Raw genomic sequence first — 18,686 nt, 5'->3', positions numbered from 1 at the left:
TAAAATGAAGAAGTCTTACTATGTTTTAATAGTATTAGTTTAAGAAGTAATGCTTATAATTCTGGGTGATTTTCTTAGATTTAAAGTTTGTAATAAACTGAGTCCAACAATGAGTAGTCATTGAAGTTAAAACAAATCATATGTACTGTATGTATGAATCATTGCAATATGATCATAAAGTTTTATATGTCTACAGCAAGATACAAGTTTATATCTTTGATCTTCATACAAAAAACATCTGTGATAGATATCACTGATACAGGAAAGGAAATGTCAAAACAATTTTCTGTGTACTGTGACCAGTGACCATAGTACATGTCGAATAAATACGGTGACTGTAGCATTTTGTAGCTGACAGTCGAAGACACCAACAAAATTGAAATACTGTTTCTAAAAAAACCTGGAAAAGGCCATTCAATATAGACAGAGGGTCCTGTGATCAAAGTAGAAACGTAGGCATTATGATAAAAAGTAGTAAGTCCCATTATGGGAGCCCTAGGGCAGTCTAAACATTATTCAATTTTACTCAAAGCATTTTCACACAACAAGTACTTTTGTATGATATGGATCAGTCTGCTTTCAGTGTTACATGCTCCATTAATATTTCTATTACATTCAAGGGTTCTTCAGACACTCTCAGGATAAATAGTCTCAAAAACGTAAAAACTGAACAGGAGTACGAATGAGCTTAAAATGCAGAATGAAGAATAAAGTATCACATTAAAAGTCCCATTTACATTGGAACATGTTTAAAAACATCACATACAAGATTGAGCACATAATTTTAGCTTAAAACTTGCCTCAAGGCTGATGTGCTCAGAAAAGTGGCTACATAAACAGTACATTTAAATGTCTTTGCTAATACTGATAACGACATCAATGCTATTTAATAAAACTCCACAAGACAGTCTGGCTGCAGTCTGTTCATGGCCATTCTCACAGACCATTCATCTGAGACAAAGATGTATCTCAGAACGACAATATGTGCTAAAACTTTTGAAATATAATCGGATTTAACTCCAGTTTATGGTTATGGCGAGGGAAAAAGAAAAATAGGATACCAAAATTTAAAAAGTTAAAAACCTAATTATGGAACATTTAATAAAGCAAAAACAGTCTGCTTACAGGAGAAATGCTTGTCCTCCATGAAAACATTCTAACACAGCTACGTAGCTAACATAGCTAAAGTTAAGCTCAGATAGCAGCTATGCAAGCTATGTATCCACATTATCGATGTAGCTCAGTTAGGTTTAGCTTCTTTTGCTAAAACTCATGTTGCTAAAACTAACTCCTTTTCTAAAGCTGCAGAGCTATGTAGCTAATGTAGCTAAAGCCTACCTCACAAAGCAGCTACATAAGCTATGTATCCTCTTTATTGATGTTGCTAAGTTAGCTTTAGCTATGTTTGCTAAAGCTCAAGTTAATAAATCTCAAGTTGATAAAGCTAACTATGCCATAGATAACGCATTTACATAGTTAGCATAGCTAAAGCCAAGCTCACAAAGTAGCTATTTAAGCTATGTATCCATGTTATCTACTTAGCTACGTTATCTTTAGCTACATTCACTTAAGCTCATGTTGCTAAAGCTTGTGTTGCTAAAGCTTATTTTGCCAAAGCTTATATTGCTGAAGCTCACATTGCCAAGGCTCAGGTGTCTAAAGTGAACTTAGATATAGATAATGGAGCTTAGTATGTAATGTAGCTAAAGCTAAGCTCTCAAAATGCAAGCTAGTTATCCATGTAATCTACATAGCTTTGGCTACATTTGCTAAAGCCCATGTTGCTGAAGCTTACAATGCTAAAGCTCACACTGACAAAGCTCACATTGCTAAAGCTCACATTTCTAAAGCTAACTTAGCTATAGATAACAGAGCCATGTTGCTAAAATAGCTAAGATCCAAAAGCAGCTATGTAAGCTAGAGAGATAATTTCTCTAGGTAGCTAAATTAGTTTCAGCTTCCTTTGCTAAAGCTCATGTTACTAAAGCTAACTTAGCTACATTGGCTTATGTAGCTAGTCATGCTGATTACATAGTTAGAGTAGGTATGTTAGCTTTGGCTAAAGTTTAACTAAAGCTAAACTGTAACTACTTCTAAAATGGGTCTATACATAATTTAATGTCAGATTAGACAGCTTACCTTTTTTCTCTATTGTATTTATTAAATTTCCTTTGTCTGTAATGTTTGTGATGTGGTCATTTCATGAATGTAACTTTAAGACTGTCTATGTATAAAGTTTAAACTAAAAAATAAAGACTAGAAATATGTTCTAGTGGCAAATTACAGCTCTTCCTCTCTGAGATATAAAGCATCTTAGATCAACGGTCTGTGAGAGTGGCTGTCAGAAATGTACAGTCTGCAGCCAGACCACTCTCAATAAAACAAAAAACATTGTTTCTAGTGAAATCTTTTGTGCAATTTTCCTTCTTGTCTTGGTCACAGATGGTGCAGAAATTTGTGTTCATGTCCTTCTATCTGCAGCACAAATCCAGACAGTCACTGGGAAGGAGTTGCTGTCTTTAATGCAGAAGTCGCTGTTACATTTGATTTCTGTGAGTCTCCTGTTTCATCTGAGCCCAGGGTGCTCCCCAATGAAGAACGAGTGAACCTGCGAACAGTTCCACTCAGAGATGGGTACAAACTCATGATGGAACCCCGAGACCAGTCAAGGCGGGGGTAGAGTCTCCTGAGAACCGCCCTGCGAAACAGGATGTAAACCCACGGATCCAGGATCTGGTTCCAGGTGGCGAAGCGGAGCCATAGCAGTAGGTATCTGATCTGGAGGGGACTTTCTGACAGCACAGTTTCTGCAATGAAGACCTGGAGGTGAAGGGGTTGAGGGAAGTTTACAGAGATAGAAAGCAAACAGAGAAAACAAATGTAAAAGAGAGTGGTTAGATAAGATATGAGAAAGATGATAAATTTGGCCAATATCACAGATGACTAATGTGTTTAGTCCACTGAGAGAATATGTGGGCTAATTTTCCCAAAGCCCTCCCGAGATATCAGCTGCTTGAACCTAATCCTTCCATCTATTTCAGTAAAGCTGTGTAAATTTAAGGTAGAGCATTATTAGCATTAGCCCAACTGTCTCTTGTGGACTGGGGCAAACATGATAACAATCTCCTATAGGAATGACAAATTGCTTATTGTCTCCAAATTAAGATAGTTTCACAATCCTTCTGTGATCTACATCCCAACAGTACAAGAAAACAGTTCCCCAAATCCTTTTCATGGTAATACAAAACTGCTGCATGCATGTGCAAACCACTGTTTTAATAAAGCAAATATTCTCAGAGGCAGAGGTGCTCCAGAGCCACAGTTTTCCTGGATAGTTGTCAACTTTGTGGCTAATTTCCTCTTACACAGTAGGTAGCATTCCAGCTCAAAGGGAAAAGGCTATTTTGAGCTCTGACTATCAACTAAGCTTGACTATAGATAAGTTACAGTGGTTGTATCTGGCAGCAGTATCATAATCACTGAGCCTGAGCGATTTTCTTGATGTTTACCTCTTATCTGTGAGGATTTCTCGCAGCTCTGCTTCAAAGAAATGTTTCAGTAACCAAAGAAACTTCCCAATCTGCAGATTGTTATCAGGGTCATGCTGAGAAAGTATCTGTGTTAGTTTGGGGAGATGAAAGCCAGCACAAGGGAAAGACAAACACAGGACAAAGGGCTGAAAGTATTTAGTGAAATGTTTATTAACCCACAAGGAATGGAATGAAGTGAACGTAGCAACAGCCAAACAAAGAAGAGATTGTGATATTAAACACTCCCCCCACTTCATTTCAGCTTATGGATAATGGTTTGAAAGCTGCAGGTTTTGATGTAAACTGTGATGAGTTCTTCCAGAAGTTTGACTGGCAGGTGTTTAGGTTAGGCTGGGATATCTGGCCAATCACAACACAAAGTTAGCAGTTACGGTAGGGAAGCAAACTTTAAATGTCTGTTTGATTTACTTTTTACTCGCCTCAGTCGAGACACTTGGAACATGATGTAAATCCAAGGGTCGCATATCTGATTCCAGGTGGCAAATCGTATGTAGAACAAAAGAGATTCACCTTTGTCAGGACCAGGCTTCACCAAGCTCACCAGAGTGAATATCTGCACAAGTGTCATACAGCTGAGGTTAGCCAGGGCTGCAGAGAACAAGTAGCACTGACCCTTTTTCATTCCTAACTCAGATGTTCTCACTTTAAAGTCCCTAAACTGAGATTTTCGGTTTTAGCTGGGAAGACTCCTGCTGGAAGTAATAGAGCTGACAGCGTTCTAGATTGCAATGCATGCTTGGATGAAACAAAACACAGCCTGCTGTTTCATCCAAGATGAAAGGATCAGAAAAAAGGTGCACAACAAACAAAACAAAAACAAACATTTTTACACGACAAAAAGTGACCATATACATATAGTTCCTTGACTGTTTATAAAACTATAATACTGTTGTAAAACTGACTAAAATTGTATTTCACAATGAATATAACATATTATTCTGTATAATTCTACCAGAAAATGTGAAAAAAACAGCACAAATATTAAATGTCTTAATTAATTAAAGCAGAAATAAGGCTCACTGTTAAAAATAAAACAGATATAAACCACATTATTATTATAAAACTATTATAAGGTTATAAAATTGAACAAAAATCACACCTTTGTTTCTAATACCTTGAAAATGTCTATAAACTAGTAAAATTCATCACTGGATCACAGTTTTTTTTTCTAAAACCTGTGGCAGCATCTAACTACACTCTAGAGTATTGTCCTACATTATGATGAATGATCTGTCATTTAAATACCCTTAGTGGCTGCTAGATGAGTTGGCTATATTTTTTAATAAAGACATTATTTTAGACCCCTAAATGGGTGTGCGTTCAAATATGATTCCTCCACTTTTCCATGCTAAAATTGCAGTCATTGCCAAAAAATCCTAATCAAACAAAACCTATCTTGGTTAGTTATGGTTTTAGGGTCATTTGTTTGAGGCCAAAAGAAATGTAAAACTGCATTTCTCAAGTTTTGGAGGAAACAGGAAGTTTGAGACACTGGGTCACTGCTGATTGGCTGGATGGTGTGATGTCACTTCCTTGATGTTGACTTATCTCAACTGATAGGCTATGAAAAATCCTCCTTATTCTACTGTATCAACGGGAGACCATGAAGTAAGTCTGCTGAAGTGACCATATATGGTTCCTTACCTCATAATGGGTTAATCTATTAAAACCCCTTATGTTTGTTTTTTTGGTCAAATTCTTCACCCTTGATATATATATATATATATATATAATAATAATAATTATTATTATTATTATTATTATTAAAACACAATTGCTCAAAGATATACACAAGGAAATACCATAACAGTGAATAAAGGACATCCTTCATATTAAGACATATAGACCATACACAGGAAAATCTGGAGAGTTACAAAAGTTTAATTCAAAAATCGTCAAATGTACTCTTATTTTGAATGTTTTTACTCTTAGCCACTCCCTGAATTAGAGTAAAAACACAGATGACATTCTGCTACAGTAAAACTTTAATCATACCCACTTGAGTTTTAATTCAGTCACCATCACTCATGGTTAATCATGGCTGCACCTCATTAGGAGTCCCAGCTGCAGCTAATCTCTGACAATCAAGATCTCCTCACCTGTGTTGAACTTTCAGACACCAGTGTAGACTACAGCATTAAATCAGGTAACCTGTCTCCTCTTCAAATCTAGTGAATTTTCATTCAATTTTCTTTCTTTTTTTTTGGTTGCCTTGTCTAACTCCATTTGGACCTCTTTTTTTTCTTTTTTGCAGTGGCTCCATCTCTTTGCCAGTACTTCTGCCAACCACCAGCCTACATTCACCCTCGTTTGCACTATTGTTGTTGTCAAATAAACTCCTTCAACCTCACTACCTTATCTTGTGCTCTGCTCCTGGGTCCTTGTCATATGTTCATCATAATTGTTTCTTTAAAAACCCTGAAAAATGAAATTCAAAGTTTCTGTCTTAACACACTATTGCTATCCAATTATAAGTTGGAATATGGTTGCTGTAAACATGTGAAAACACTGAGCTCTACATGTGGGTGAATTCTGGATTGGGACAGTTAGAAAGTTTTTCACCTCTTTCCTGGCTTGGTTTAATTCGGGCGGGACCAATATGTGGGCTCATGATGTCATGACTCCATGACAGGGGTATAACCCTGCCCCTCTACTGCAATATAAAGTCACTGAGCAGTTCATCTCAGTCCAGTCTGTTGTTAGTTGAAGTCACTGCCTTTATTGAAAGTTTCAAGTCAGTTAAATGCTGTTTTTCTGTTCATTGTGAGGTAAATTTGCCAAATCTATTGGCCACAGTGGTCTGTGGATCATTTAAAGTATCATAACAAAGATTTCAGCTAGAATATGGACTTTCCTCGATTCAGATCGTAGCATTTTTTTAATTTTAGAGGACTGTATTTCTCCAGAGTGGGCATGGCTTCAGCTCATTCAACAGACATGCCCACACCGTCTTGATTTTACTATTGCTTTACTATTTTTCATGATTTTGATGCTTAATTTCATTAACTTAGAGATGTTTTGACTGAAATTTGACCTGGGGGTTCATAACACAGTGGCATGCCATACAACAAACCTAAATACAGATTTATTTTCACTTTACAGGGTCTGTAATATTAGAACACTAAGTCAAACACATTTTTACACAAAAATATCATTTGTTGTTCCTCCATTTATAGGTGGCAAAGGCTGCAGGATTATCTATCTAGAATAAACTGTAGCTTATATGAAGAGGAATGTCAATCTATTTAGAGTAAGATACAGCTCTATATAAAGCATTGCCTATTTGTATAGGGAGAAGAAATCATTTTATAATGAGTAAAAAACATTATAAATTATAATGGAGTAGATAATCATCATTTAGAGTTGAATAAAAACACTTTTAAGAGTAAAAACAACTCTGAAAATATTACTCTGCAAGCAGAGAGAATTTTACTCTAAATGGACTGGGGTCAAATGTTATATTTTTCAGAGTAAGATTGTATTCAATTTGAGTAAAATTTACAGAGTTAAATTTACTGTGTACCTGGCCTTATTAGTGTTTTTGTATGTATGCTGTACAAAGCAATACACTAGATTCATTTATGTTAGACAAATTATGAAATAAAGTTTCAAGTGTAGGCTGCCATTGTTGTGTTTTGCACTCTCGTGGCGATGTCTAATGGTTTGCCCTGTCCCACAGCTTTTTGCCCCGATCTACAGTGCAGTAACTTCTTTCTGTTTGTTCTCTCCACTTAAACTTAAATAAAAAAAGGCTTTAGGATGACACTCCATAGGAAAAATATGTGGGAAGAACAATGCAGCATCACTAACCAGAGGGCAATGCACAACTGTAGAGGCTACATGTGAACCTTCTCTCAAAATGTAGAAATCTAGTGTTTCTTTGCACAGAATACATTTTTTGTTCATCTGAGTTTGCTTATTTGTTTGTGCTATAAGAAATAATACTAAAACAAGACAGGAGTATAACTGTACAAATAAAATGCCCAGGTGTCACAAAAAAAACCTTAAGGCTTATAAAAAGATCCTACCTTATTTTGATGTTGAAAGAAGGGCTGTCAAAAGATTATTTGATTTTTTTAATCTCTACTGTTAATCATGATTAATCTCATTTTTTGTCTTTTTGATAAACATGGGAAAAGGAACTTATGACTCTTAAATGAAATTACACAGTAAATTTCCCTGAGTAAATTTTATTCAAATTGAAAAAAATTTTACACTAAAAATATAACATTTGGTCCCAGTATATTTGGAGTAAAATTTACTCTGCTTGCAGAGTAATGTTTTTTTAGAGTTGTTTTTACTCTAAAAGGTATTTTTATTTATTTATTTATTTTCCCGTTTTAGAGCACATTTACTTAAATACAGTGACATTAAAATCCCTGCTGGTGTAATGGTCAGACAGCCTTATACTTTCCATATAGTGTATCAAAGCACCTGTTGAACATATCTTTAGAATAAAAAAATAGATGAATGACTGGGAAGTGTGGCTGAAATACATGCAAATAAAAAACACAAATGTTAATTTTAAAAAGTCTGCATGTCTTGATCTACAGTTCTCCTTTTATGAACACCAGATTGAATTCTTCATTTTGCTTTGGTATTTTCAGGCTTTTTGCAAATCCTCAGGTAGAGCCCATTGATCATAGTGATTTTAAGGAAACAGTGGTCAGCTTAATAAGCCTTTTTCTAGCTCAGGCAATGCCATCTTAGTTAAGTAGGTCATTCCCACAATCTTCAAGTGTAACTTTATCCTAAAAATATGTCCAGTGGGGCAACAAACACAACTGGTTGGAAAGTCATGCTGTGAAAAATGTGATAGGTCAAAGGTTTAATCAGAAAGCTGCCAAAGCTGCCAGGTACACCATTGGGTCAACTTTGTCTCATTTGGGTCATTTACATCAAATATGGCTATCTTGGGCTATTTTTTTGTTTGATGACATCAGAAGTTACATCAATAAGTGTAAAACCAATAGTTGAAGAAACAAATGTGTTACTGACTTTGTGATAAGATGGAGATTTCCTTTAAAGGCATTGATTTCACCCAAGCTTTTAATCTGAGAAGTGACATCTCAGAGGAGGTATTAAGGGGCCCTCTGATCCTGGGTAAGACCAGGAGGCAGTCAGATCAACTAGTCGGGAATCTGCATTGCTGAGAAGAAATGAGGCATAAAGAGGGAAAGCTACAGTAAGGAGCTTAGGACCATGTGATGCCTCTTTATGGTTTACAACGATAAAGTGCAGAACGGATAAGAAATAGAGCTGGACAGTCAAGGTTAGGATTGGGTACACTCAGATAGTAAATGAGGTAGACCTAGTTTCATATACTTGTTTTTCCCATGATTAAAAAAGGGTTGAGTGTAAAGTTTGCCACTGTAAATTCAGGGACCATGAACACCAGGATAGAGCACTTATACGGGAATTAAGTTTTTAAAAATTTTTTCCACAAAACCAGATCTGTAAGAATGCAAACATATGAACAGGATTTACTTAATGAAAATTAAAAACTCACCAAAAGAGGGCACCAGCAGATAGAAGCAATGACCATGATGAGGATGAGCTGGACCATCATCTCCACTTCGTGGTCTCTGCGACGCTGGAAACTGTCCTGTCCACAGCACACCTTAATCAAAGTCACAACGCTCACAGTGTTCAGCAGAAATGACACAGTGATGCTCGTCAGCCCAACCAGAGAGAAGAGCAGGGACATGATCAGGTCATTTCCCTCTGAGCTGATGTTGAAGAAACACCAGGAACCGGGCATCTGCATGTGGTAGCCCCCAACACCCAACAGAGGCAGTAAAGATATGCAGCCAGCGACCACCCACACCATCAGCACCATGGAGACTGTGCGACTCTTTGGCATACTGGAGCGTGCAAATGGACGGTTGATGCCAATAAAGCGCTCCAAGGCCATGGCAGCACTGAGCAGAAGTGGGCACAATCCATAGAAGACCATGGACATGCCCATGAAGTTACAGAAGTGGCAGTGCGGATCTAAATGGCGCCAATTAAAGTGTGTGACATGGAAGGAGATCACAATGGAGCTGGTGACCAGAAGACCCATGAAGTCTGTGACCACCAGGCCACCCAGGAAGATCAGGAAGGAGGAGCGTGAGCGGCTATGAGTCCGTTGGAAGGACTTGAGGAGGACTACAAAGGCGATGAGATTGGACACGAGACCCAGACTGCCAAAGAGGGCTGAAAAGTAGGCCCGGGCGATTTCAGGCTGGTACTTAAATGGAGGGCTGTTGATGGAGTAGCAGAGCGGGGTGTTGTTGATGGGTGGCTGAGCCGAGGCATTCATGGTGGTCAGTGGTTGTGTGGTCATTTTTTCAGATGAATCAAAGATGAAAAGACAGTGCCAGAGTGGGGGGTTTCACTTCTATCATCATCCTTAAAAGCAAAAAAGAGAAAGTTTATTCTGAGACATTCTGGTTAGGTAAGAGGGTCAAAGCAGAAACACAATACAAAAATCCACGAAAACTTGTATTAAAAGAAAGGGAAGGCAAGGAAAAATTGGCCAGCAGAAGAAAAAACAAACCTAAAAAACTAATCCTTATCCTAACTGATAAACAACCTTTAGCTACCAGACACAACTGCTGTGGCAGCAATTTTGTACCAGTTCCTCTCTTTGGCAGATTGATTTTGGTATGTTTTACTGGATAAGTTGTGTAATCACTTGCATTGTTGCCACCAACCAAGTTGGTTCTCCTTTTCCTTTTTTTTAAAAGATTATATTTGGGGTATTTTTGTCTTTATTTCGATTAGGACCGGGCAATAATTGCAAATCCTAGATTAAATCCCATTAAATCCCCAGAAATTACAATATTTCTTTAACCTGAAAGATACCAATTTAACACATTTTTGCAGCTGCAGAGATTTTGTTCACATTATGCAAACATTCAAGTTTTTTTTTAGAATGGTTTACAAAATATGCTTTTCTTGCTTTATGTATGTTTTTCCTCATCAATATGAAAAAGACTAAAATGATCATTCCCTTCAGTATAGTAAGTGATATCAAATTCGCAATATGATCCAAAATAATCACGAACAGATACTTTTTAAAACTGTACTGCACCGGTTAATTCAACCTAATATTATGTAGGTTATAATATAGAGGGATTTATTGCTTGTATTTGCTGAAAAATACACAAGATGAGGAACGTAAAAATTATTGCATGTTAAATCACATTTGAAATATTGGGAAGTAAAATTGCAATTAGATTATTTTAGTGAATTGTTTAGCCCTAATTTTGATAGGACAGATGAATAGAGACAGTTGAGAAAGAGAGAGAAGTGGGGAAGACATGCTCCAAATAGTATACCTGCTCTACCAACTGAGTTAAACTGGCCCCCAGTCCTGCATTGCTGATGTCATCTAACTTTATGCCTTGCATTTACTATCCTCGCCATGGCTGTGTTTGTTGTGCTTTCCTCTCCAGTCAGCTTACTTCCTGACTGGTTATTATTTCGTTCCGAACATCCACAGAGTGCATGCTTGGCTGTCCTCTGTGCTTCCTCTGAACACAAGAGCCTTTCTGATCTTAAATACTGATTATTGGATATGTGTGATTTGAAATATCGGTGGCCCTGACTGTGCTGCACGCAGAACAGGAGGGTAAAATTTAGGGCTGTCAAGATTCATTGCATTAATCGCGATTAGTCAAGGTTCAAAACTAATGCACTCATTTTTAAAATCACCATTAAGCTCATGCTTTATTTGGCTTTTTTTACACACTGATAAGTCCCTTTTTGTGTGCTGAAGTTTGTGTTAAAATATTTGACCTGCCTATAAAAGCAGTTCTGTATCCAAACATGGAGTGCAATTAATTGCGATAAACTACAGAAATTCTGAGATTAAATGCAATAAAAAATGTTAATCTTCTAAAACCAAATTGGGCCCATGCTGTCTGGTTGGAAGGGGGGTATTTGGCCCAGAATCAACATGATTATCTTCTAGTGTGGACCCACTTCACCTAAACCAAAATCCAACTCCCCCAACCCCTTAAACCTAAAGGTTACCCAAAAACTAACCATAACACACAACTTTAACCCTAACCTGTACCCTCCAACTCAAGCCCTTAATCCTAACCTAACCTTGATCCTCCATCCATTAACCTTATCCTACCCTTACCCAAACCCTGAAGCAGTTATTGTATGTTTAATCTTCTGGATTCAAAACCACTAGTGCTGAATTTTTTTATGAGTACATATTCCTGTTAAGAGTCAAGGAGTCAGGCTGACCCCTATCTTCACACGCACTGCAGCTGCAACAAAATTTGACCCACTTTTTGATAAATGATAATCATTTTTCAAACATTATTGCTTTTACGTAAAGAAAGTTAGAATGGAGTGAGTACATTTTCAGAATGACCTCATAACCCATATAACGTCAATGTAAAGGCTCAGCTACAACCCATACACAACAGCCACATTAACACACACATGCAGTGGCAGCATGGGACTGAGAAGGAGAGAGTGACAGAAATAGACAGAGTAGGAGAGCTGACATATCCTGGCAGGAAGTGCAGTTCTGTGAAAAATACTAACAGAGACACTAACAGGAAGTAAACACATGTTGTCACTATCAGTCAAAGATGTTGTCCCGAGTGGTTTGTCCTCAATACACTGAATTTTATAGTCAGATTGTTTGTACCTCGCTTCCAAAAAAGCAGAGGTTGGCCGGGAAGTGGAAATTGAATATGAAAAATTGAATAACCGTCATGTTTGTTCAGCTAAATATTTGTCAATTTCATGTGGGTATGAGCAACATCCTGGTAGAAAACAAATGCAGAAATAGGAAACATAACATGTTATTTCTCAAAAATAAATGCTATTGAAATATATTAAGGAAAGGAATAAAATGTAATAATAACCAGTTATACTGTGGCTTTCCATTAAAACCATCTGCATGAATCATTTAAGATTCTTTGATACAAAAATTAGTTAAACTAATACAGCCAAGACACCAACAAAACCAATGAGTCAAACTTCCTGTTACCATTTATTTTATTAGGTTAGAAATCCATCTGAATGTAGGAGCTATGGCTCCAAAACAGCGACGTTGTTTTAATTCAGCCACACTGCAAGGTTTGAGCATGACCAGCCTGTTTAAGGTCAAGCCACAGCAGCTCAGTCAGATTTAAGTCGAGACTTTGACGAGGTCACTCCAAAACTATCACCTTTTTTTCAGAGGTGGACTTGCTGGTGTGTTTTGGATCATTGACCTGCTGCATAACCCAAGTGTGCCTGAGTTTAAGGTCACAAATTGATTGCCAATCTCAGCAAAGCAGCCCCAGACTTTCACACTAAACCACCATGTTTGACTGTTGTGTGATGTTCTTTTTATGAAATGCAACTTCGACAGAGTTCAGATTTAGTCTGAGCAGTCCACAAAATATTTCTCCCAAAGTCTTGGGGATCATCAAGATGTTTTTTGACAAATGTGAGATGAGTATTTGTGGATTTTTTGGTCAGCAGTGGTTTTGGCCTTGAAACTCTCCCATTGAGGCCATTTTTGCCCAGTCTGCCCATTTGCCCATTTCTTATTTTTAAATCAAGAACATTGACCTAGATAGAGTCAAGGGAGGCCTGCAGATCTTTAGATTTTGTTTTGGGTTCTTTTGAGACCTCTTGGATGAGTCGTCGATGTGCTTTTGGGGTAACTTTGGTCAGGCAGTCACTCTTGGGAAGGTTCAGCACTTTTACAAGCTCTCTCCATTTGTGGATAATGGCTTTCATCGTGGTTTCCTGCATCCCAGAGCCTTAGAAATGGCTTTGTAACTCTTTCCAGAATGATAAATGTGACTTCCTCATCTTTTCTTGAATTTCTATAGATGGCAGCATGATGTGTTGATTCTTGAGATCTAGTCTACTTCACTTTGTCAGACAGGTTCTGTTTAAGGGGTTTCTTGGTCCTACAGGTCTGGCTGTAATCAGGCCTGGGTGTGGCTTGTGAAATTGAACTCAGCTTTCCAAAAATGTGATTAATCACTGCTAATACATAGGGCCAGGTAGGCTTGGATAGCTTTTTTCCTCCTAATACATGAAATCATACATTAGAAACAGCTTTTTGTATTTACTCAGGTTGTCTTTGTCTAATATTAGAATTTGTTCAGTGATCTGTTCGACAAATATGCACATGGAAATTTTCCACATCTCCAGATAGTCTCTGTTTTGTCCTGTATTCTACTGCTTGGCTTGCATACTTTATTCTAAAAATAATACACAGTAGGATACACATGACAGTTAACTGTCAGGGTAACAAGTTCCCTAGTTGATACAGAGAGCAAGAGCTCTTAAAAAGATGCCCATAATGCACAGACTAACATTTCTCCCTTTTTGTAGTCTGTTCTTGACAATTTATTGTAAAGTTACACTCATTTTTCTCCAAATGATCTGTAATACTACAATTTATGAGAAACTGAAGAGCATACTGTAAAAGAATAACAACATCTGGTATAATATATACAGATGCATGAACTTTCAAGTGTGGATCACTGCCGTGCACAGTTTTCCTTGCATATTTAGTACTCTGGTGGCCTAGATAAATAGGACAAAACATCTGAGAGCTCCACTTCAACAAAGCCTGTCCCACCCACGTGTTTACATGTCAAAAGGAAATAACAAACTAGCAGTGTAGGGAAATGTGCTTCACCCTACATATCTTTTTTAATCTTTTAAAGAACATCTCATGAAACCTTTAAAGTTGTTTTCGTATCAGTTTTACAAAATGTACCGAAGATTCACACCTGCAGTAAGATCTTTGTTAGTTTTTGGGACATATGAAGCAAAATGCCAAATCAGTTGAATGCTAGCTTCTTTAGGATTCAACAATTAGCTGATTTATGTATCAATTTTTGTGCTGTGATGTTTTGTGTGCTTATTTCAAATGTTTTTTTGTAAAAAAATTATGACATGCCACAGCTCCAACAGCATTCCTTCTCTCTATGTGCTTGCCACATTTCCTAAAAGACAGCAACATCAGATAGAGGACCTGCTAAAAGCTAACAACACTACCATGAGGTCATTTCAGCCCCTGGAGAACGCCATGATGAGACAAACAGATGTTGGCGCCAGCATTTGTGGGACACTGAAAACCTTTGAGTATGCCATTAGTCAAAAGTGCTCGTTAGAATCTGAAAATCAATACATCCTGTTGAAGTGAGTCTGTCTGAGGGTTTACCTAGTTTAAACCACAGACATCTAACCAGGAGGTGTGGGTGCAAAATCATTTGTGTCAGGATGCTTTCACATTACGCTAACATTTGAAGTTTTGACTTGGAAATAGCCCGCTGTAAGTCCGATATTCTATCAAAGCTGTCAATACTGTCTGTTTATGCATTATTTTATCAAGGTAACAGGGACAAATTAGCATGAAAGACACTTATTTGAAATAATAAACATTCAGGAGCAGGGCCACAGTGAAACCACATCCTCAATCACCTGACAGGCCTACTTAAATACAGCCGCCTCCACACTCTGTTTTTCTTCAACCTATTCCCCTCCCTTTGTCTCATCCATTAACCTCCTTCCTACTCAACTGCTCTCCCCACCCATGTCTCATCTAATTCTGGGTACAGTCTTGTTGAAATCAGATCTGGCAGAATGACGCCCAAGACGGGACCCCTATCCTGTGGTCCCTGCTGGTGAAAAAAAAGCAAGTAGAGCATGATCTACTCAAAGAATTCCAGCCTGCTAAGATCCTTTAAATTTAGCCTATTAATTGTAACCAGCATTGTGCTGTCAGTGAAGTAAACAAATGAAACTCCGAAATCAAAGCTAGCCTGTTTTAACCAAATCCTGCTTGTCTTCATTAGTTTAGTAGTAGTTTAGCATCAGCTCCACCCACTGTTAAAGCCTTTCATCTTTATGATTCGATCATCCTCTGATATCACGATCAGAAAGACGAGACAGGTAAAGGCTGTCAAGGCCTGAATATAACCTGATAAGAAAGCTTACAGGGAGTCTTTTCACTTTATATACACTGTCTGACAGAACAGTTAGAAATGCCTTTACTTTTGCACGATAAGTGAAGTTACTGACTCAGTAAGGGAAGGCCTGACTGTGGGGACCATCCTAAACATGATAAGGATTGGTAACTGAACTCAGTGGAAGAGACTTTCCAGGTTAAAGTGCAGCTGTCAGTCTTTCCCTGTAATCCTGAACAGTTGGAGGTCGATCAAAAAATGAGTCGTGGTAACATTAAAATCCAAAACAGCTAATTTGGTTCTGGTTTTTTTTTCTGAATTAATAGAGGACATTTTTTTAATTAAACAGTTTTCAGTCATTTTAAGTATATTGTTGTAATTGCACTCAAATTATTTAGCAATCATCCCTTAATCTGCAGAGTTTTTCCAGAATGCCTTAGGGCATTCGACACTTTGCACCATGAGTGAAGTTACTGACTCAGTCAGATAAGTCCCACCTAAGATAAGTGGGAACCAACCACATTACACAGTGGATGAAATGCTACTAAACAAATTTACTTACATTTTTTGTTATCACCTCTAATGTTTTGAGTTCTTTTAACTCATCTCTCAACTTGAGTCAACCCGGAAATGTATTTCCACAACTTAAAACTTTGACATAAGCAAATGTCTCAGTGATAAATACAACATTATTGACCTCAGAGGAAGGTTTTTTGAAAAGGCCATGTCACAGAGCATGGATGCAGCTAGTCTGCTGTTGTGTTTGTTCATCTGTGGCAGCTATATACAAGAAGCAGCATCTTTACCACATAGGTCTCAGTTTCCAGCAAACTATTTTCTCAAAGTGGTTGATCTATGTTTATTTAAACTTGTGCTGCACCAATAAGAGCTGAAGCCTGGACAATGTTTGCATTTGGTATTAACCTGGACAATGGGAGAAACCACATCCTCAACACCAGGGGCAATGACCTAGAGAGTAAAATTTCATTAGAAATTCCAGCTCATGCAGACTGAAGTAAATACAAAGAATGACACAGAATGATCTCCTTTTTCAAGTCTGTGCTCACATTTATCAACTCAAAGCTACTCTACATCTTCCATCTATTAAAGTACACAGCAAATGGAAATATTAATTCTTCCAATAGATTTAAAAAAGAAGGTGAATATGACACATTAACAGTTCATATTTTTACAAAGATATACTGCCTTCCAGGGGTCATTTACAAACATTATAACAAAACTACAACAATTAAAGTGATAAAAACTCAACTTTTACCATATGACCTGGAAAAATATTGCAAAAACCCTCCTTCTGCTGCAATGCTGTTACAGAAGTCATAGAAGTAACTGTACAATGAAAGTGTGAGCTGACAAATTTTAACTTTTGAGTGCTTGTTACCAAATATAAGTTGTGATTTAATTATTTTTTTAATTAAAGGGGTCAGGCTGTTATAAAAATAAGTCTGTTTATTTGTTTTTTGTTGAAATAAGGTTTGCATTAAAGTTGAAAAGGGAGCAAAATTTGTCTTACCACCACAGACGTGCTCTCAAAGACCAAGCTGAGGCTCAGTTGAGAAGTTTCTTCCAAACCATCCTTTTCCACTTGTTGGATAAAAAACTACAAGACAAGCAATTATCACAGAAAGAGATGAATATTGTTTCACAAACTCCAAATCCCATCAGACAGACATAAAGCTCTAAATTAAATACCACAGCAAACGTTTAACCGCAACCCTCAATCATCTCCACTCTCTTGCCTCTCCTAGAGCTGCTGAGATACTCATCTCTCTCTCTCAAGACGGCTTCCTTTAGCTCACTTCACTGAGTACAAGGAGGAGGGGCTTTAAACCACATGGTATTTAGAGCAGGAGAATGAACAGACAACGTCGTAAAGGACCAGCTCATAAATGGTAGACAGTTGAAGTAAAAGGCATCACATGTTTGGGTTTAGCTTAGGACTAATTTTGTGCATGTGTGAGAGGGAGTTTTGTGCCAGAGGCCGCAAAAAAGTTCAGTCAAATCGAGGTCAGTATTCTCCTTTCTGCAGAGAATCACATTTGGGTGGATAGTTAAATGTGCAGTGGCTTCACCGTATATGATCCAGTGCTTTACTTATGAAAAAACATGGGTGTATTGTCTTCAAACTAAACCAGTTAAATATGTGATGTGGCAGTTATGTTTGCAGGGGATTATTAATGCACGACTATTGTCACCATGATCCTTATGCAAAGGGTGTATTGAGCTGCAGTGAACAACATGTGACTTTAGATAAGAGACTGTTGTGCAACTAGTGAAAAGAAACTATTCATGCCATCAACAGATGTGTGTTCTTATTTTTTGTTTTCAGGTTTAATCTGCTTTTTATACAGTTTACATAGCTGACTGTGCAGATAGACATATGCAGGGCAGATGTAGCACATGGCTGCCAGACACTTTCAACTCAGCTCATGTTGGGGAAAACAAAAACACTTTAAGAGGAAACTTGCAGGAATGGCAGTACAATAGAAGGACACCAGGAAATTAGTAACAATAGAATTTTCACAGACAAGCCAAAAATGTGCATTAAACCAGAGAGAAATAGATGACTCAAATATTGTTGGCAATATTAGTAGAGAGGCCAAGGTAACTAGTCTGAAAGCAAAGTAAAAATGTCATAAACAGATGCAATGTTTTTTTCTGAAACTAGGAAAGATGTGGGATGAGCTGAAGAGCAATTCAGTGATCTTTTTTTAAAATTGGCAACCTTCAACTTATTACACTTTACCAAGAGACTGAACAATTATTCTGACTCTCTTTTATTATGCTTTCTCTCTCTTTAATATCAAATATGCTCACCCCACCTTTTTTAATTAATTCATTTTACCATGATTTTACTATGCGTGTGCAAGATAATTATTTAGATCTTTTATTTATATTATAATAATTCTGGTTTCTTCTTCTAATTTTAAGGTTAAGCGTGGCTCACAATGTTGAAGTTCCTGTAAAGTCAAACTTTGTGTCTTAAAGTACACCAGATATGTTGGAATAAGGTTGCTGTAAGCATGTGAAATCACTAAGATCTATATGTGACATAATTTTTGATTTAGACTGTTAGAAAGTTGTTCAGCTCTTTCCTGGCTTGAATTATTTGACCAGGGCAGATATAGGACTCCATGACATCACTGGTCTTGATGGGGAATTACCCCGCCCCCCCTAACGCTACAAC

General features: G+C 37.4%; 1 protein-coding gene across 4 annotated transcripts; it reads right to left on the bottom strand.

Annotated features, from left to right (window-relative positions):
- tbxa2r (thromboxane A2 receptor) lies at positions 1–17,251 on the bottom strand. Of its 4 annotated transcripts, none has more exons than XM_041792184.1 (4): positions 17,192–17,249; positions 17,013–17,099; positions 9,061–9,944; positions 1–2,820 (listed from the first exon to the last, which is right to left on the bottom strand). In XM_041792184.1, exons 3-4 carry the CDS (start codon positions 9,877–9,879, stop codon positions 2,497–2,499), a joined length of 1,143 nt encoding a protein of 380 aa, XP_041648118.1. In that variant the 5' UTR covers positions 9,880–9,944; positions 17,013–17,099; positions 17,192–17,249; the 3' UTR covers positions 1–2,496. The 4 variants fall into 4 exon arrangements, with proteins under 4 accessions (XP_041648118.1, XP_041648119.1, XP_041648120.1 ...); XM_041792185.1 differs by adding an exon at positions 3,971–4,104 and having other exon boundaries at positions 2,503–2,820; positions 17,013–17,251; XM_041792186.1 differs by adding an exon at positions 3,960–4,104 and having other exon boundaries at positions 2,524–2,820; positions 17,013–17,251.
- Positions 17,252–18,686: the final 1,435 nt, after the last annotated feature.

Source organism: Cheilinus undulatus, linkage group 7 (genome assembly GCF_018320785.1).
Source record: "Cheilinus undulatus linkage group 7, ASM1832078v1, whole genome shotgun sequence".
Classification (NCBI taxonomy): Eukaryota; Metazoa; Chordata; class Actinopteri; order Labriformes; family Labridae; genus Cheilinus; species Cheilinus undulatus.
Note: the sequence above shows the minus strand (reverse complement) of the source record. Positions and strands in the feature narration are given on the sequence as shown.